This window comes from Bison bison, unplaced genomic scaffold, assembly GCF_000754665.1.
Source record: "Bison bison bison isolate TAMUID 2011002044 unplaced genomic scaffold, Bison_UMD1.0 scf7180017864304, whole genome shotgun sequence".
Taxonomy (NCBI): domain Eukaryota; kingdom Metazoa; phylum Chordata; class Mammalia; order Artiodactyla; family Bovidae; genus Bison; species Bison bison.
The window spans coordinates 1,211,046-1,232,150 of NW_011494876.1; the positions used below are offsets into that span (position 1 = coordinate 1,211,046).

General features: G+C 39.9%; 1 protein-coding gene across 10 annotated transcripts in view; it reads left to right on the forward strand.

Annotated features, from left to right (window-relative positions):
- Positions 1-21,105, forward strand: part of MAGI1 (membrane associated guanylate kinase, WW and PDZ domain containing 1) — a 647,256-nt gene that overhangs the window by 498,701 nt on the left and 127,450 nt on the right. For all 10 annotated transcript variants that reach the window (XM_010851514.1, XM_010851515.1, XM_010851520.1 and 7 more), the window contains exon 3: positions 12,634-12,753. In XM_010851514.1, the coding sequence (XP_010849816.1) occupies positions 12,634-12,753 (120 nt within the window). The remainder of the gene's footprint in view (positions 1-12,633; positions 12,754-21,105) is intronic.

Sequence of the window (21,105 nt, forward strand, 5' to 3'; positions counted from 1 at the left end):
AAAACCATAGCCTTGACTAGACGAACCTTTATCGGCAAAGTCATGTCTCTGCTTCTGAATATGCTATCTAGGTTGGTCATAACTTTCCTTCCAAGGAGTAAGCATCTTTTAATTTCATGGCTGTAGTCACCATCTGCAGTGATTTTGGAGCCCCCCAAAAATAAAGTCTGACACAGTTTCCACTGTCCCCATCTATTTCCCATGAAGTGATGGGACCGGATGCCATGATCTTCGTTTTCTGAATGTTGAGCTTTAAGCCAACTTTTTCACTCTCCTCTTTCACTTTCATCAAGAGGCTTTTTAGTACCTCTTCACTTTCTGCCGTAAGGGTGGTGTCATCTGCATATCTGAGGTTATTGATATTTCTCCCAGCAATCTTGATTCCAGCTTGTGTTTCTTGCAGCCCAGCATTTCTCATGATGTACTCTGCATAGAAGTTAAATAAGCAGGGCGACTATATACAACCTTGATGTACTCTGTTTCCTATTTGGAACCAGTCTGTTGTTCCATGTCCAGTTCTAACTGTTGCTTCCTGACCTGCATACAGATTTCTAAAGAGGCAGGTCAGGTGGTCTGGTATTCCCATCTCTTTCAGAATTTTCCACAGTTTATTGTGATCCACACAGTCAAAGGCTTTGGCATAGTCAATAAAGCAGAAATAGATGTTTTTCTGGAACTCTCTTGCTTTTCCCAAACTGCTTTATTCTTTTAGCATCTCATATTGTGTGTCACACAGTATTTCCTTCTGTTTTCTTTGACAGAGCAGTTATACACTTGACAAGAGCCAAAGTAAAATTTACATGGTGATGAGTGTTAGTCTGAATACTTGAGAAGACTTTAAGAATTGTCATGCCTAGGTCAACAGAGAACCAGTGTATTAATTAAATCAATGCAAACTCTTTTTTTCTTATGTCCATCTCGACTTGCTCTTGTAACTCTTCTCTCTTGGTGTTAGATATAAATTGTTTTCTCTCTTTATATCCAGGTTTATGGTATTTCTTTAGTAAGTCTATATTTACCCTTTCCATGAGAAGGAGTTAATTGTATGAAGAATAGCATGATAACATGAAATTATGGGACTTGAGGGCCTCACATTCAGACATACTGTATTCCAGCAAATAGGCATCTATCTATCCTTATAGATACATGCTAGTGCTTAATGACAATGATCATTTAAAATTATGGTATTTACAGAACAAGTTGACTTTATGATTTCTTAGCAAAATACAGTCTACAAAGTTGTGGCTGGGAGTTGTTTGCTTTTGTATGAGAGGTTTTGACAAATAATAATTAAAAATAGAAAATTTTGTGTGATGTGAAACTTGTGGGAAAAGAATGCCACTCTTGGGATAATTAAATTAGGCGTTATGTACAGAAAACCTGTGTTCCACAATAGCAGTGTAATGAAGGGGCAGTAATTACTTTCTTTTCTTTTAAAGGGAAATGGTTGGAGAGAGAGAAGAGGGCGTTGTGGTGGTGATGGTGATGATGCTTTTGTTGTTACAGTCAGTGTTCATTGAATGCAGATTATGACCAGACCTAGCAGGTTATATGTATTGTCTTAATCCTTACACAAGTTTATGAGGCAGGTATTATTGTTCCCATTTTGGAGATGAAGAAATCATGGCCCAAAATGTTTAACTTGGCTATGGTTACACAGTCAATATCAGAGCTGGAGTTTGAACTCACCAAGTCTGATTTTAGATCTTGTAACAGTTTCTGTCTATATGGCTGTTCTGGGAGAATTTCAGACCCCTGCAGTTTATAGGAAGATATAACATAACATGGTCAATAATTTCTGATCTCACGCTTACACTTGATTCATATATTAGAAGAACTAATGAAAGCAGGTTACTGTTGAAGAAGAAATTTATGCCATGCACATATTATTCACAGAAATGTTAACAACTCCTCTACTGAATAGTCATATCCTTGGAGACAGAGACTACCTTCTGTTTATCTCTGCATATCTATAGTTCAGTATTATTTTTAACAGTGTTATTGATAGTGTAAACTCCATAAAAGTCAGCATTTTTATTATATTCCTTAAACTGTGAAACCAGCTATCTAATTTCAGGACATTCTTTTTACCCCTGAAAGAAACCATCTACCCATTGGCAGTCAGTCTTATTTTTTTTTTTAAACTAAAGAAAGAAAGCTGCCAGAGATTAGCAGCATTTAGCATTGGCTTGCAGTCACCTAATTTATGAAAACTTGACATTCTCCATTAATTATAGCTTTTCACCGAAATAACCATTTTCTTTCACATGCTTTTGAAATTACCTGGTTGAAATCATTGGCATTAGTTCATTCTATTGTATACAAACAATTGCTGTCATTAATTCAGAGAAAGTAAAATGTATGAACTGTCATAATACTGAAAGTCTATCTGATCTAATCCCTTCTTATCATAGACAGCCTTTAGTACTAAACTATGGCATTACTGATTTTCAGAATTCCTTTCTGAGCAAAAAAATGCCTCAAGATAATTCCCCCAAAGTTGATTTTTGATAAGTGTGTATGGAGTGTTGGAAATTCTTTTTGTTCATTGCCTGAATGCTTGCAATGAATCTGTGACAGCTTGAAAATTTTCCCTTTCCTGTTTTTAATGAACGCAGGATTTCCATGACTATATTTGCCTCTCCCCCGCATCAAAGAGGAAGAATGGTTAATATGCATGTTCAAGTTGTTGCTTGACTTGCCTATTCAGTGATTCTGGCCTGAATTACCTCATTATTCTGATTAAGAGGTAGTAAAACATATTTCCTGGGAGCTCAGGGTTTGGATTAAGGAAGTCATAGAGGGTGAGGCTAAGCATTCTCCCCCAGGCTTAACTCCATCAGCACCCCTTCGTTTTGTTTGATGAGGACAGAGATGAAGAGCTATGAAAACTAAGCTGTCTCCCTCCTCCCACTAGTTTGTTCCTGTACCCAGTGCTTTCTTCATATACAGGGGTTTTTGCTGCCCTGTGGAAATAAAGTCTTGAGTTCAAATCCTGGCTCTGCCACTTAGCAACTGTGTAATTTTTGGCAAGTCACTTCATCTCTATGTGCCTATTCTGTCACCTGTGAAGTGGGGACAATAATAATAACTATAGGGTTGTTTTTGTTTGACTATTTATTGGATTTAAAAGGACACAAGCAGGGCACTTGTTTTAAATATTTTGTTCTTTTCCTGATTATTAAAAATTGAGGTATAGTTGATTTATGGTGTTTAGGTATACAGCAAAGCGATTTTGTTATACATATATATATCTGTAAGTATGTATATGTATGTATGCATTCTTTCTCAGATTCTTCTCCGTTATAGGTTATTGTAAGACATTGAATATAGTTATAGTTCCCTGTGCTATACAGTAGGTCCTTGTTGTTTATCTGCTTTATATATAGTATTTATATATATATAAATACTTTATATATAGTATATATACTGTAAATGTTAATCTCAGATTCCTAATTTATTTCCCTCCACCAACCCCAATTCTCCTTTGGTAACCATAAGTTTGTTTTCTATGCCTCTGAATTAATTTCTGCTTTATAAATAAATTTATTTGTATAATTTTTTTAGGTCCCACATGTGAGAGAGATCATGTGATATTTGTCTTTCTCTGTCTGATTTACTCCACTGGAGAATGTCTAGGTCCATCCTTGTTAGTGCAAATGGCATTATTTCATTCCTTTTTATGACTGAGTAGTATTCCATTTTATGTATATATACCACATTTTCTTTAGCCATTCATCTGTTGATGGACTGACTTTAAACATGAACACATTCTCTTAGGAGAAAAGGTCTATTGGTCTTCTGTCCTCAGTTCTCTGTTCCTGCCTCCTATTCACTGGCAGCCCTGGTAATACAAAAGTTTCAGTAAAAGCAAGTGCTGTTTATCCAGGAGGAAACACCCACTAGCTATTCAAGGGGCTCCACATTTGGGTGCCTAAAGCCATGATTAAGGCGCCATAGAAAAGTCACTAGTGTTTTGAGTCTATTAGACATGCAAGGCTTTGTGGTCAGTATTAGTAGATACATTGTTTCTAAATCTCTGGGGAGGAAGGGGATTTACACCCTTGTGGTTGGTCAGGCTCCCTAGAAAAGGGCATGTACTCATAGAAAAATGTTTGTTATGGTACATGCTACAAGATTTGTATTTCTGAGATGGTGACAAGAGGACACGAGCATTCATGAATTGGAGCCAAAGAGTTAGGACTTATCCCTACAGGGTAAAAACATAATGATCGCTTAGTTGTAGGACACACCTTCCTTCCATTTTTAAAAAACATAAAGATCGCTTAGTTGTAGGACATACGTTCCTTTCATTTTTATGTTGAAATGAAGTAGATGGGGTGGACATGGTAAATAGGCAGATGATCTCCTAGCCGGGGTAAAGAAGCTTGCATTAACTGAGGGCCAGAAATGACGCAGGTTTGACTGTGAGAATGTCTAGTAGGAAAACAAAATAATATGTAATGTATTTAAATCATATGCAGAGAGGTTTTTCTCCTTGAACATATCTCCAAGAGTGTTGATGAAACTCACCTCCGAGTTTCCCAGCTAGCCAAATCCAAGTCAGCTGCTCATCACCTACTTGTTTGTTTCGGGTACTCTGTCCCCGCTGGACACCGTGATGGGAGTGCCACATACCTTGTCTCCCTTTGTGCCTGCACAAAGCCCAGAGGTATAGGTGTTTTTAGTACTTAAAATTGTTGTCTTAAATTTTGATGGTTTTATTTTTTTCCACCCTCAATGTAGGTGAGGAAGCTGAGACTTAGATGGATCAACCTAAATTCTTTAGAGAGTAAGGTGATGGAGTAGGACTCTGAAACTGCTGTTTTCCACCTTAAAAACTAGAGGCTCTAATGTCCTGGGTTTTCCTGGTTGGTAGAGAACTAGTCCTAGTGGTTCCCAGCATGACTTCAGTGATGAAGTGAGATGATTTTAAGCAGTGTTCTTGATGCTACTTAAAGATCTAATCTAATACTGAGCATATGACTCTCTGTAATTAAAAATAAAATGCTTGTAATTGTGTTAAGGAGAAAGTCTCAGTTTGGAGCTAATAAATCTCTAATGTTTGTTAATCTCCCTTTGTAATGAGAGAATGTGGACTTCAGGCTCAGAGCCTAAGACTCTAAATAAAATGAACCAATTTTATTTTTGTTGTATTTATTTTTAGTTGTTTATGACAGGCTGGAACTGATTGTTCATTGTAGGTAATGCTAAGTGTTTCCTTTTTGAAGTTTTATAACAGTAAAATCTGCTCTTTGTCGTGTACAGTTCTGTAGGTTTTGAGAAGTACATTGTCCTTCACCTTCCACCGCAATCAGGATACAGAACTTTTCTGCCTCCTCAAACCCTCTCCACTCCCCCCATTCCCTGGTGCTGCCCCCTTGCAGTCAACGTCAACCATACACTTGGCAACAGCTGGTTTATTCTCCATCTCTATTGTAGTTTTGCCTTTTATAGACTATCACTGAAATGGAATATGCAGTATCTAACCTTTTGAGTCTGGCTTTTTTTTTTTTTTTACACTTATTAAAATGTATTTGGGATTAATCCACATTGTTGTGTACATTTAAACTGTTGTTGAGTTCATCGTAAGGACTTTACACTGTGTATCCAGTTGTCAATTGAAGCACATTCAGGTTGTCTGTCTGTTTTGGGCCGATTATGTGTAGAGCTGCTTAAACATTTATATATAGGTTTTTGTATAAATGTGAGTTTTCATTTATTGAGGATAAATATTTAGGAGTATGATTTGGGGGTCCTATGTAGATTTGTGTTTAACTTTTTAAGAAGCTGCCAAACTCTTTTTCAAGTGGCTGTACCATTTTGCATCCTTACCAACAATGTATTAAAAAGTTCCAGTTGCTCCATGTTTTCACTAGCATCTGGTACTGTAAGTTTTTTTTAAAAGCCCATTCTAATAGGTATATAGCAGTTAAGCATTTCTTTTGATCTCAAGATATGGCACAAACCGTGTGCGTGCATGCCAAGTCACTTCAGTCGTTTTCAACTCTTAGTGAGCCCAGGGACTGTAGCCTGCAAGGTTCCTCTGTCCATGGGACTCTCCAGGCAAGAATACTGGAGTGAGTAGCCATGCCCTCCCCTGAGGGGATCTTTCCGACCTAGGGATCGAACCTGTGGCTCCTGCATTGCAGGCAGATTTTTTCCACTGAGCCACTGGGGAAAAATTGTGTGAGTGGTAGGTAATTTAGTGAATTTGGGGAAAAAACATGTTCTACTCTACTGTATCTCTGGCAACTAAAGAATAAAGACTATGAGGTTATCTTGGATATCTAATGAATTTCAAGCAACGTAAACACTTGTTTTCTTAACCTGTAAGCAGATGGAGTGACTATGATTTTTGAAAGTCTCGTTACATTTAGATAAGCAAAACCCAGATGAAGTTAACATCAGATGATCCCATTGAGTATTAACAATTTACTCTTAGTAATGATCCCTCTACTAGCAGTCTGGCCTTGAGGCCAGTTGGAGTGATGACTTGCCTTGAAACTTAATCGTATTGGGAACACTTAGCAGTAGGAAATAGCATATTAGTGTTTCATTTCTAAAATTTTTTTTCTGGCTTGAACTGGATATTTCAAAAGAAATTCTAGAAATAAGACGAGAATGCAGATGAGCTCCAAATCTGGTTTTGTTTCTGTAGCCATTTGTTGTTCAGTCACTGTTGTGTGAGATTCTGCCCCACCATGGACTGCAGCACACCAGGCTTCCCTGTCCATCACTGTCTCTCAGTTTGCTTAAACTCGAATCCATGGATTCAGTAATGCTATCCAACCATCTCGTTCTCTGTAGCCGTAGTTTGTGGAGCTTGATGATAAGGAAGGTAGTTTTTTGATTTCCTCATCAAGATTCCCTCGTGCCAGGTACACTGAAAGTTTACGAACCATACAATGTGCCCAAGAAGCAAGCAGCCACTCAAGCTTTGGAGGCAAACTTTTTTGGGTACTGCTAATTCGTACTGAGACAGTCAGCAGGGCAGAGCTCAAATTCATTTATCTGGTGCAGAAAAGGCTGATAGTATTCACTTCTCTGGTGCACATTTTGTTAAATTTTAACACTTAAAAAAGACTCTGTGTAAGTGATGAATGATTTGAAATTTAAAAACCAAAATCAGGCAGAAAAATATTGCCACCTTCTCCTAACTTTAGGTCGCAAAGTGTCGGCTACAACTGAGCGACTGAACAACCACAACCTATTCATAGCTAAAGGCAAGTAGTGAGGACCTTGATGCTAGCTTTCTATAGTTGGAAACCTTGGGACGTATTATGTGTTGATTCAGTTGGAGCCTCTATTCTTTGGCATGTTCTTGCAAGGATTAAGCTAATATCGAAGTTGTTTGAGTAGGATGCCTAACAATCAGGACTTTCAGGATTATTTTATTATTTTATTCGATTTATAAAATACCAAAACAGCTAACTACAAGCACAGTGGTACAATTCAGAGGGATGTAAAGAAACAATTTTTTTTTCTCCTCCCATTTCTGCACCCACCCTCTTCTGGTTACCGCTGTTAAGGATTTATTCCATCCATTTGCTGCTGCTGCTGCTGCGTCACTTCAGTCATGTCCAACTCTGTGCAACCCCATAGACAGCAGCCCACCAGGCTCCTCCGTCCATGGGATTCTCCAGGCAAGAGTACTGGAGTGGGGTGCCATTGCCTTCTCCATCCATTTAACTATTTATTAACTCAGAAAACATGTAGCACCCATAGGGCTTTCTTTTCTCTTTTTCAGTAAAATGCAGTGATTATTTTTATACTTTATGTTACTTAACTGTATATTATAGATATTCTTTCTCATAACTGCTTGGGCATCTAACTAGTACTTCTTTACAGAGGAAAAAAAAAATTTCCTAAGGGAAGATCTACCATATTTCATTTACTCATTCCTATATTCACAGGAACTCACTTTGTGTGTGTGTATGTATTTTGGAGGACTGCTTTTGTTTTGATCTTGTTGCTTTTGGTTTTTGTTTTGGCTGCCAAAAGTGATGGCACAAATATCTAGGAAGACTTTTTTCCCAAGATACCATATCCAAAAGAAACATAAAGCTTGACTGTCATTTTTCAAAGCAGATAAGAGGCTTTTAAAGGATGAGTTTCCTGTGTGAGGACAAGATTCTGCCGTTTGATTGTTGTTGTTAAGTCGGTAAGTCATATCTGACTCTCTGTGACCCTGTGGACTGTTGTTTGCCAGGCTCCTGTGTCCATGGCATTTCACAGACAAGAATACTGGAGTGGGTTGCCATTTCCTTCTCAAGCAATTTGATATGGTTCTTATTTTTATTTCAAAAGCTGAAAGTGCTTTGCGGGCATGGTAGTGAACATAGTACTGGAAACGCCCTCCTGGTTTAGAAATGCACTGGCCAATCCAGTTGCCGCTAGCCACATGTGCCTCTTTAAATCTAAAGTAATTAACATTAGATAAAATTTCCGTTCAGTTCCTCTGTCACGTTAGCCACATATCAATAGCTACATGTGTACACGTGTTGAACTTTAATGCTGTGCACCTGAAATGTATTTAATAAAAATAATAATAATAACCAGATGTGGCTCGTGGCTACCATCTTAGACTCACATCTAAGAAACATTTCCCATACGGCAGAACGTTCTTTTGGACAACAATGATTTCAAATGACTAAAGTCAGACTGCCTAACTTTCAAATCATAGTTTTCCCCAGCTGAGTTGTATGTGACCTTGGGAAGGTTACTTTGCTTCTCTAGGTGTCAGCTTCCTCATCTTTAAAAAAGTGAGTATAATAGCAATCCTTCTGTGTTTCTGAGAAAGATTAGCTATAGCACTGTTGATTAACTGTTGAACACTTTACCTAAGATATAGGTAAGCATCAAATAAGTGGAAGCTGTTCTTTTTTCCTAGTGTTTGATTATCTCTTCTTTCTTTTGGAAGGCCAGGGGTGAGCTCTGTTTGTTTGTTCAGACATGGTAGCTGCAAGATATTGTTGCCCTGGTTTCTAGCTGGACCAACAAAAGACGGTATAGTAAGCCGGAAGCAACCTCCATTTGTCAGCCTGGTGGTTTTTTTTAAATACGTTGTCCCTGAGAAACATGGTAGAATTTGTTTTACTTCTCTTCTGCCAGGAAGTAACCCTTCTGGCTTTGTTAGAAGTGTGGTTTGTAATAATTGTACCCACCCCAGATGGCTCCTGAAAAACCTTTGAAATGCCATCTGCCAGGCGTGTGTCCAGCAGGCAGCCTGTCATTCTGCTGAAAGAAAAGAGAGGGCGGGGTCGCCTCCCAGGCCCTTTCTCCCTAGCATCTCTGAATGGGAGCCTGATCATGTGGACCAGGCCCAGGGCCAGTTGCTCAGAGGATAACTCCAGTAAGCTCCTGCTGGCCTGCAGAGAGGAAAGGTTTTGTCTGGGTAGTAAACCCTGAAGGTTTTGTGGGTGGAGATGAATCCTCCCCCACCCCCTTCCCCTGCTGTTTAAAGGCCATTCTAAGCGTATTTATTTCCAAGGGAAAATGGTGTCTGCGTGTTTTCATTTTTCCTCTACAATGTACCATTTTCCCCCAAGTTCTTGATTATTTTCAATCCGTTCAGGAAATTAAGTCCCAGAGGTTAATGTTGTCTCAACAGTTACTCTGACAGATTGTTTCAGAAAACATGACTGGAAGAAATGTCAACGATAAGATGATTATAGGAAGGGGAGAAAAAACCAAAATATTGTCTGGTGTGGAAGACTTTAAAAAAACAAACAAACAGATCTTCTGTTTGGTCTTCCTCATTTACCCGCATTTGGGGGCGCTGGGAATGGAGGGATGGATTTAGTTAATAGAATTTTGGTATGGAGACTTGAGTGTGAGAGTTGCCATATAGAACATATTTAAGACAGATTCTTTCACAGCAAGTTTCAAAGAGATTCTGTTCTTGCCCTACACGGGAATTTCCCAGTATGATGCATGCAGACTTCGTGTTTTCCAAATAGCTGGCTGAACAGCTTCTGCACTTGGCTCTGAGACATCACACCCTCCTCCTCTGCTCCTGCTTTGTTGATAGCTGCCTCTTCATCTCCTCTGAGGATCTTTTCCTCTTCTTAGTTTCCAAAAATTGTAAAGTTTTTGTGTTTAAGTCAGACTTCTTGACTGCTTTTTCTATACTGTCTCTCCCCCTAGATTCTCTCTCTTGCCTTCAAATGCCAGTGGTTTAGTGATAACTCTCAAATTTAGGGCCCAGCCACCCATCTGTTTTTTGGTTTACATATTCAGCTGTCCAGAGCTCTCTACACCCAAGGTGTCTGATAGGCATCTCAAGCTTTCACATATTCAGAAGTGAACTCTTAATTTTTTTTCCCTTATACACCATTCCCCCATCTTCTTGATGTCTGTAAGTAGCACATCCCGTTTGCCTAGGGATGTGCTACTTATTCTTCTGTTTTTCTTACACACTCCATCAGAGGTTTCTGTCTTTAAAATCTAAACCTAGCCTGGCCTGATAAGTTGATGTACTTTGAACACATCTATCCTGTATACTCTCTTACAGCTGTTTAAAGTGTTCACCATTCATAATAGAAATCTCATGGCTTCTTATCACCTCCGTCCTATTGTTCTTGTCTATGCCTTGATTTTTTTTTCTCAACTGGACACTGAAAAGAGTGAAAGTGTTAGTCTCTCAGTCATGTCTGACTCTTTGCCACCCCATGGACTATAGCTCGCCAAGCTTCTCGTTCATGGCAAGTTTCTAGGCAAGAGTACTGGAGTGTATTGCCATTCCCTTCTTCAGGGGATCTTTCCCAACCAGGGATCAAAGCAGGGTCTTCTGCATTGCATGCAGATTCTTTACCATCTGAGCCACCAGGGAAGCTCAATTATGTATATAATTTGAACTATAATACCAACTCATTTCATTCTATAATAACATAAACTGTGTATCTGGTAGCAGGTACTGAGCTAGGCCTTTTAAAAGCCTTGTCTTATTCAATACACACAACAAACTTATAGGTAGTTTATTGTCCTTATTTCACAGATTAGGAAACGGAGAAACAGCAGAAGCTCAGGAACCAGACAGACCATGAATTCATCATTCCCTTTCTATGTGTACCTCCTCCACAGCAGTATACGGTACTCTTTATGCTTCTGGAGTACCCACTGTATGCCTGACACCCGAGATGTAAATTTAAACATTGTAAAGTACCTCAAGGGTGTCATAGTCTGCCAGGGAAGCAAGAAATGGAAACAACTTAGGAAACAGTTTAAGAATAGACTTTTGGACACTACACAAGCAGGCTTCTATACCAGAAAGTCCTGGTGTGCTGAGCATGACAAGCAAACATTTGTAACATAACTGGTACTATGGGCAATTTGCAGCTTTTTGTAACACTCAGACTTCAGATATTAGAAAAATTGGACTTGTTTAAAAATGTTTTGCTTGAGTAAAATATGTAAGAAGTGTTGACTTCTTGACATAAGAGAATTCTGGATATCCATTGTAGATGCATGGGAATTCACATGGGCAGGTAATCAGAGACTGTGTTCTGCCATGAACACTGGAGACAACATAAGTTGGTTATGTAATTGCTTTTTAGGGAGAATTAGAACTAGGACTAAGGGGAAAAATTCCTACTTATTATATTTTTAAAAATGACTTAAAAGCACTATGGGTAAGTGTGCCTTGCAGAGTGAACCCATGTTGGTTGTATGCCTTACCTAACTTAAATGTTGGAGCAGAAATCATGAATTTTGCTTTTTTTTTTTAATCTCCCCTACCATTTAATGTAGATTTCTAGTATGTACTCCGAAATTGCTTATGGTTTCTTTTCTTTTTTTAGTTTGAGTGTAAACCACACTCCTTCCACACTTTTGATCGAGGTTGAGTGGGCTAAAATGACAGGTCTTTCGCCCAGCACCTCAGCTGGGTGACTTAAATATTCTAGAGGGCCTGTGTTATTTCATAAGAAGAATTGTTATATTTATGAGTCTTTGAATTCATGATGAGATTAATTCAGGGGGAGAATTTTCTACCGAAAGCAGTGTCCTTTTTCTCCTGTCAGAACTTACGGGTGGCCTCTTTTTGCCAAACATATTAATTACATGGAGACACAGCAACATTTTGATCCCTGGGAGGTATCCAGCCACAGATCTTGGGCAATTGAATTTCTCTAGTGATGTGTTTATGCAGCGGGTGTCATTTTCTTCAAAGGGCTTATTACATTGGAAGTTGCCGGATATATTGAGGAACACAAGAATTTCAAGGCCTGTGATAAAAATATAAACCCCTTAGGCTGAGCTTAAGGTGGATAATGTTTTTAGAATTTACTGGAGCCCTAAAAGCTGCTGATTGTGAATGTTGTCTGTATAAAATACAGTTCACCCTTTTCATTCAGTGCATTCATCATTTTTTTTAGTGATAAAAATCTCCCTGGGCTGCCTTGCTGTGTTTGGTTTTCTCTTTCTGGTATTTGAGGGGCCCAGGCTCGAGAGGATGAAAGTCAGGATGCTTTTCTGCTAGAAAGACATTACCTTTGCCAGCTCCCTGTCTCAGTAGGTGGGTCTGTCAGCTTAGGTACTTACTGAACTGGTTATTTTAATTACACCTGGATGGGGCACTTCCTCTTTCAGTGGACTGATGTTTTCTTGTGCCTTTTGTCTTGTCTGCCACAGGCACAACCCGGTCTCCCAGAGAAGGAGAGGTGCCTGGCGTGGACTATAACTTTCTGACTGTGAAGGAGTTCTTGGACCTCGAGCAGAGCGGGACTCTTCTAGAAATTGGCACCTATGAAGGTGAGCTGATCTGTATGGCAGCAATGAGCGTGCCTCTCTGCTGGGCACCACAGAGGATCCTGGGCCATTGAGGCAGAGATGTTCTGTGGACTAGTGAATTCTAAACATCTGTAGGAGATGGCAGTTCACCTTAATGGGATTAATAATAACAAAATATATGGAATAAGGCTTTGTGGAACTCTTTAAAAATACTTTGGATTTTTTTTTTCCTCCAGGATTTTTCTCCTTTAATTTGTTGATTTAAATGCGGGCATGTGTGAGTGTGGGCGTGTGTGTGTGTGTGTGTTTAATATGGGTATGTATGGTATTAGAAAGAAGAGGAAGAAGACTCATAGCATAAAATGTGACCTTATAGGTGGTGGTGTTTTAGTCTCAAAAGGACTGGAATGTCATTTGTACCACCAGTTGATGTTTAATATATTTTGGAATAGATGATACATTTTCATGGAATATTTCAAAGCAGAATATTTCAGAAGTATTCAGTAAGTAAGCTCTTTCCTAGATCTATCTTCCACCTGTCTAATTTCCATTTCTCTTTTCCCCAGATACTAAAACCGGTGTTATTCATTTCTGATTACTCTTCTGAAGTTTTTTTTTTTTTTTAATGTAAATACAAACACATATATGCAAGTGTCCACATACATGTATTTGTTTCATACATGTGTTCTCATATCTTCCCTTATAGAAGGTATATATGCTAGTTGGCATCTTACTGTTTTATATCATGAAAGTATGTCTTCTGAGTCTTTGAGGTTCAGTACTAGAGTGCTTTTTGTTTTCTTTTTTAAGTGAGTAAGTAATCTCCTGAATACGTGGACCATAATTTATTTAACTAGGTCTTTTTGAATAAACATTTTTTAATATTTCAAACCATGACTGTGTTGAATAACATGAGTATAAATCATTTCACATAGGTGAAAGTAAATCTGTAGGATGAGCTCAAAGCCTAATGTGGGGAGAAAATTAAACTTACATCTTCTGAAGACAGTATTATAGCTTGATTGTTTTGTTGAGTGTCATTATTTGAGACAGAAGGATATACTATGATACTGTTAATAACTGGATCAAGTTATTAAGTTTTGTGTACTTTTTAGAAACTCTCAAAATCTGGATTTATGGGTCGAACACAGTGGCATTTTCCAGATGAGATTTAAAAACAAAGGATGAATACAAAATAGACTTATTTTCTTAGGGGCATTATAACTCTGACGTGATAATTGCCCTGTTTCAGGGGCACTTTTTGCAGTGGGGACAGGGAAGAATGTTAACTTTGTGCCTACTGTTCATGTCCAAATTTTGAATATACATTTAACATTAGGTAGATATTAATGAGATTCCTGATTGTGAATACAAGAAGATTTGCCTTGAGTATTGCTGGTTATCCATTGTTGTGAAAGTCGTTCATTCATGTCCAGCTCTTTGCAACTCCATGGACTGTAGCCTGTCAGGCTCCTCTGTCCATGGAATTCTCCAGATCAGAATACTGGAGTGGGTAGCCATTCCCTTCTCCAGGGGGTCTTCCCACCCCAGGGATCGAACTCAGGTCTCCTGCATTGCAGGCAGATTCTTTATCGTCTGAGCCATCGTTATCCATTGTTGTAGTTTCCTTGAAGTATTGGGATTTGACTGGGGGTTGGTGGGCTGGGAGATCTGAGAGTGCCCCAAGGAAGAATGATTTGTTCAGACTGGTTCATGTATACAATGGAATATTACTCAGCAATAAAAAGAAATGCATTTGAGTCCATTCTAATGAAATGGATGAAGAGTGAAGTAAGTCAGAAAGAGTGAGACTAATATCGTATATTAATGCACATGTATGGAATCTAGACAGATAATACCTCTGATCCTATTTGCAGGGTAGCAAAGGAGACGCAGACATAAAGGACAGACTTTTGGAAAAACTGAGGGAAGGAGAGGGTGCGATGATTTGAGAAAGTAGCATTGAAACATATACATTATCATATGGAAAATAGATAGCCAGTGGTATGACACAGGGAACCCAAAGCTGGTGCTCTGTGACAACCTAGAGGGGTGGGATGGGAAGGGAGATGGAAAGGCGGTTTAAGAGGAAGGGGACCTATGTATACCTATGGCTGATTCATGTTGATGAATGGCAGAAGCCATCACAATATTGTAAAGTATTTATCCTCCAATAAAAAGAATTGACCTAGTTGTGAGGTTAGAAAAGGGATGGGGGCTCAGTGGATATACCAAGAGCTTCTTCAGTGTGTTCTTTTGTAAATGTGAATATGGTTAAAAATTCACGTGGCTAAGAAGAGAGCAAGTGTTGGATCCTCTTTGCTGTAAGAAAGTGAGTTGTCCTGTCTGAAATCACTTATTATGACCATCAGAGGAGCTTTAATCCAGAATATAAAAAATATTCATTTGCATGTTTGGAGAGGTTAAGGGTGGGAGTGGCTGTGCAAAGCCAAAGAGTACTTTGTTGAAAAAGAAAAGCATGTGATTAGGTAACAGCATATCAGGGACAAAAAAGAAAATCAACTCATTTTATTGAGGTGTTTATGTTACAAGTGGTACGTAGGTGGAGTCACTTTTTTCCCCATTAGTTTTATCGCTTTGACAGAGGTAGCTATTATCCCCAGCTTTTTCGATGAGGATGCTTAGACCAGATAGCACTTTGGGACTTTGTTAAGGTTGTGCAGCTGGTTCCAGAAGGCGAGAGCCAGGAAACAGACCCGGCTGTTGGATTTTTAGATCCCATGCTCTTTCCTGGAAATGCCAAGATGATACTGATGTAACCAAAAAGTTGTGATAATAGACCCTTAGTACTTTCACCCGACTTCTTGCTGGGCAACAACAGGAAAAAGTTTTTCAGAAAATGTCTAGTCATCCGTCTTTCTGTGAATGTCATTCAGTTATTTTAGAGTTGAAATTCTCATGCTGCATATGGGTCCAGTGTCTTTTAGCCTTTTACCTGTGTTCTTCAGCATTTTGACCTTTTGGCTGTATGATTTCCCTGCTGTACAAGACGGCTCCTAATTTTTTGGTAGCAATTGGAATGTATTGTATTGACTTTCATAAGGTGAAAGCAAAATGGAATTTTTATGATATGCCAGATAGTGTTACAGGAATAGGGCTGGAGAGATCTTTGTGAGCCCCTCTGGGCCCCCTTAATGGGGATTCTGTCAATTGGACACTAACAAGCCTGCAGGCTGGGCTGTGGCCCTGCCAGAGTTTAAGTCTCAGCCCCTTTGCTGCTGAGCTGTGTGCCCTCTGGCAAGTTACTTAATGCTCCATGTCTCCTTTTTCCCTTCGGTAAAATGAGGATAATAATAGTGCTTTCTCATAGGTAGGATTAAATGAGACAATAATTGGAAAGGGCTGAGCACAGCGTCTGACACACGTAAGCTCTCCGTCAGCATTAGCTCTTATATTTACACACACGATTGGCCCCAAATTGCCACCCTGTTGGATGGATTCTCTCCTCCTTCTCCTAGTCAGTAAACTAGTGGATTTACCAGTAAAATATCTTTATTTACTTCCCTAGGTACTCACTGTCTATTTCCCTTGCTCACATTTTTTCCCTCTTGTCCTGACCTGGCTCCAAAGAGGAAAACACCGCAACGCAAATCACTCTTCAAAGCAAGACTTTTAAACAGCTTGAAGTAAAAGTAATGAATATACACTATGGAATTCTTTCTAGAGTAAAGAACTTAAACATCTTTAAGTCTGAGTTGATTCTCCTCCTTCTCACAGGAAACCTCTGTTAAGGGTCTGGTGCAAAGATTCAGAAAACATAGACATAAATGGTATAAACCTAAGTATTGCTGTCCGTCGACTTAACACATCCTGGAGATCTTTCCAGTTACCCCACGCAGTTCCACCTCATTCTTTATAAATGCTGCAAAATATCCCATTGTATGAATTTATATAGTTGATTTAACTAGCCCCCTGCAGGTGGACATTTAATATGCCTCCTTCCCCCACCTTTTAATGTTTTGTAAACAATACTGCTGCGAACACCTCTGTACAAATGTCTCACTGTACTGTTTTGAATGGATTTATAGAGGAAATTCCTGGCAGTGCAGTTTTAAAGGCAGCCCTTCTGTGCCTACATGGTTCATTTCAACATTTTCCATGGCATAGGGTGTGATGTATGGGGCAGAAGATCAAAGTAGCTCTGCCTTTGAAGGTGCTTATGCTTCATAGTGATTTATTTCTGACAGTGTTTGTTCAGTATATACATGATGAGTGCTTTTCAAAGTGCATTATGTATAACAACTCACTTAATTATCCAGTAATCCTATGAGCTGAGGACAGTTTGTCCCCATTTTACAGAAGAAGAGTATGAGGCCCAGAGATGCCCACTGTCTTTTTTTACTCCACATGGTGAGCCCAAGATAGAGCTGGCATTCAAACCCAGGCTTATCTGGCTCTAGGGTCTCTACAGCTCCTCAGTCTTGGGAGGCAAAATAATTTAAACAGCTTCTAGAGAAGTGATGAATGCTCAGAGAAGAGAACTACAAGAGTGCTCCATTGACGCTAACATTAGGGTCAGTCCCCTTGAAGAAATGGACTTTGATCTGAAGCTTGTCAGAGTATCTCATGAGTTCAGGTGTGTTAGCACCGACCCTAAAGCCTGAATCTCGAGAAAGCAAATGCAGTGTGAACCAAGAAAAGGTCAGAACGTGTGTGCTAGAGATGGAAGATCAGGGAATCATTTCTTGCTTCCTGTACAACCAATGCCATCCAACAGGACTTTCTTCAGTGATGAAAATGTTCAATATTCCGAGCTGTCCAACACAATAGTCACGGACCACATGTGATTTTTGTGACTGAGAAGCTGCATTTTAAAATTAATTTAAACTAATTTAGCCTTAAATAGTCCCATGTGTCTGATGACTGCCATATTTTCTAGGGCAGTTCTAGAATGAAAGCTTCTGCAAGGATGGTTGAGGACCTACTCAAGAAGATCTTTCTCTTCTCCGTCATCTGACTTCAGAGAGCTAAGGTCATCTTTAAGAGCTAATCTCCTTTTGGAAAACATAGTTTTGAATCCTCCCAAAGAGGATGTCACTACAGAGGAGAGGTGATCTTCTTTATGTACATTCTGTGACATATATAGGGCAGACAAGTAGAGTGAACCAATAAAGCCTCAAGGCCTGATAACCTTCTGAATATTCTTTCAGGTCCAGTATTTGTTTGGGGTTTAGAATTTCAGGGTTGTAAAAGTTTAAACTGAAAGGCAGTAGAGCTCATCTCTTCAGAAAACAAAACCGAGGTCCAGAAAGAGAATGTCTAAGACACTAAAGGGAATTGGGGACCAAATCTGGCCAAATGCCTTTCACTAAGGTCATGTCCCAGGCGGGACTGAAATGCTCATCTTGCCTGAGTCTGCTGCTTGGAAATGGATACTCTTCCTGTAGACTCTCTTACTAGTTTGTGCATGCATCCATTTAACCATTAATGATAAAATGTTTAGCAAAACCAGACATGATTGTTGTCCTTAGAGGGCTAACAGTAGTCTGTAGCTCCTAGTAGACTGTAGCCTGCCAGGCACCTCTGTCCATGGGATTCTTCAGGCAAGAATACTGGAGTGGGTTGCCATTCCCTTCTCCAGGGGATCTTCCCAACCCAGGGATCGAACCTAGATCTCCCACAGGCAGATTCTTTACCATCTGAGCCACCATTTTTAAGGCAGTGTCGCATTATTATATCAACGGTATGAAAAGTTTATGTGGACTTGCTAATGTATTAGTTATTAGAAGAAGAGATAAAAGATTCAGGTGATGATATTCCACCTAGGATGACTCCTGCTTCTGTTGGAAAGATGTTGGTACTGTTTGCTTAGATTAGAAACACTGGGAAAAGCCAGGATTGGTGTGGGGTGTCAGGGGCTCCATGATGGAATTTTCCACCCCCATCAGCTGTAATGCTGGCATATTATGTGTATCCTCCAACAGAGTAGATGCCCTTTGTGACTGTTTAAGGAACCTAAGTATTACCCCTCACAAAGGCATACGAGTTATGAGTAGAGTTCATAATTGGTCTCAGCTCTGCAGTTTGAGCCAACTCCTCATTCTGTTACTGGCTGCAGTCAACATCAAGGCAAGACACAGAAGACAAGACTAAACGTGTCTTTCCTCCTTGGCCCAGCTTAATTGCGACACTGAGCTCATTTATTGGATGGCATTCTTGAAATAAATCAGAAGCACCATCTCCTTTTTTCCTTGCTTTTTTTTTTTTTCTCCTGTTGACATTTTTGCTCAATACGACAGGTCACTGCCTCAGCCAGCCCTTGGGACTTCTCTGGGAGAGAGTTTGTAAGGGCGGAATGTTCAATGAGGGTGGTTCCAAACATGCCTGTTTTACAAATGCCTCTGGGTAGAAGAGGCTGATTGATTATACACTCTGAGCTTGCAAAGCTTTTCCCTCAGCATAGAAGTGCAGTCCCAATGTGACATTTCCAGTTGTAGTTATGTGTTGCATATCTCTTCATGCTAATTAGGAAGGGAGTATGTCTGTCAGCCTTCAATAATGGTACTGTTCTGCTTCTTAGAAGGTCTGCAAAAAGGCAGTTGCCAAGGGTCTGCTTTGGGGGGACATAGTAATAAAGGTGGGGTGAAGAGAGTTCTTGTTTGTCATTGAAGAAGACGAGACCGTCTGGAGTCCTGTTCTTTGGCAGGCCTCAGCAGCCGTCTGTTGTGATAAGCTCTGTTGGCAAACTCCACTGTGGAGTGTTCTCTGTTGATAATGAAAGAACCAAAGGAAATCTGTATGACAATTGTATGTTCCTCTGCCTTTCAAGACAAGGAAGCCAAGCCCAGGGACGTTTTGGTTAACTTTCTGCTCAGAGATCCCCAACCATTCCTGGAGTCGAGAGCATAGACAGTGAAGACAGATCCATGTTTAAATGCCAGCTGTCATTAAGCAGTGTGTGAATGTCAGTTTCTTCGTCTGAAAATGGGAATATTATTTTTTTTTTTCTGTAGAATTGTTAATGATTAGAATAAGTGAGGGAGAAGGCAATGGCACCCCACTCCAGTACTCTTGCCTGGAAAATCCCATGGATGGTGGAGCCTGGTAGGCTGTAGTCCATGGGGTCGCTAAGAGTCAGACACGACTGAGCAATTTCACTTTCACTTTTCATTTTCATGCATTGGAGAAGGAAATGGCAACCCACTCCAGTATTCTTGCCTGGAGAATCCCAGGGACGGGGGAGCCTGGTGGGCTGCCATCTACGGGGTCGCACAGAGTCGGACACGACTTAAGTGACTTAGCAGCAGCAGCAGAATAAGTGAATGTGTAGGTAGCAACATATGGTAGATGCACAATAAAGGTAACTTTTTGTTAACGTTCTTTAAATATGTGCTTTGATAACAATACCCAATTTTACATCTTAGAGCTGCTTAGAGTATCAGGAACAACAGATGCTGGGGTTTATTACATGCTCATATTGTGCCAAGCACAGTACTGAGTGCTTTATATATGTGATCCAGTTTAATCTGGCAAAAACCCTGTTTCACGAGTACTGGTCTTTCTACATGAGAACCGAGGCTGGAAAGAAAGCGGTCCCTTACCTTGCTCAGGATCACAACACTGTTAACTTACTTTGCCCTTTCTGGTCTTAAATTCAAAGCCAAATGGCACTAGTAAGAACAAACCTCTACTTACAGAGCATGGGCTTCTTATCCTTCTGTGCATGCAGATCATAGATTTGTAGAGTGGAGCAGGTCAGTCAAGAAAGAATAAATAGAAAGTGATGGGCATTTTATGAATGATACTATCATGTGTTGAGTAAGCAAGTGGCAAAGTGAAGTGATGTGGATCTGAGATAATTCAGATAGAATTGATGGCCTGAAAAGAAACTGCCATGAGTCATGCTCTTAAAAACCAGATCCGCAGTATAGGTATTGAGCATCCTGGGCTGGGCTTTGTGTGTGCTGTCTCCACTTGATTCAGTTACTCATTCTGCAGAGAATCACCGAGTGGCACCGTGTGCCCGGCACCATGTTTGTTTTGGGAATGCCGTAGTGCACAAAACACATGTGGATCCTGCCTTCATGGAGCTTACAGTTTAGAGGTAAAGACAGATATCATTTCATTAAATAGCCTGATAAACTGAGCAAAGGGCCTTGGGAAGGAAGAGATACAAGCTTCCCTAAAAACATATACTGGAGACTTTGATCTAGTTGGTGGGGACAGAGGATCAGCAGGTGGTATTGGGATGAGAAGCAGAGGAAAGAAAGTTAAACAGAGAGAAGAGTGAGTGCAAGAGCTGTGAGGTGAGTGGGGGCACAGATTGCATATGAGGCCTGAAAGAAAACCAGTGAGATTTGAGCAGAGACAGCAAGGGGTTCAACTGTGAAGCTTGCCTGCAGAGCCTGCAAG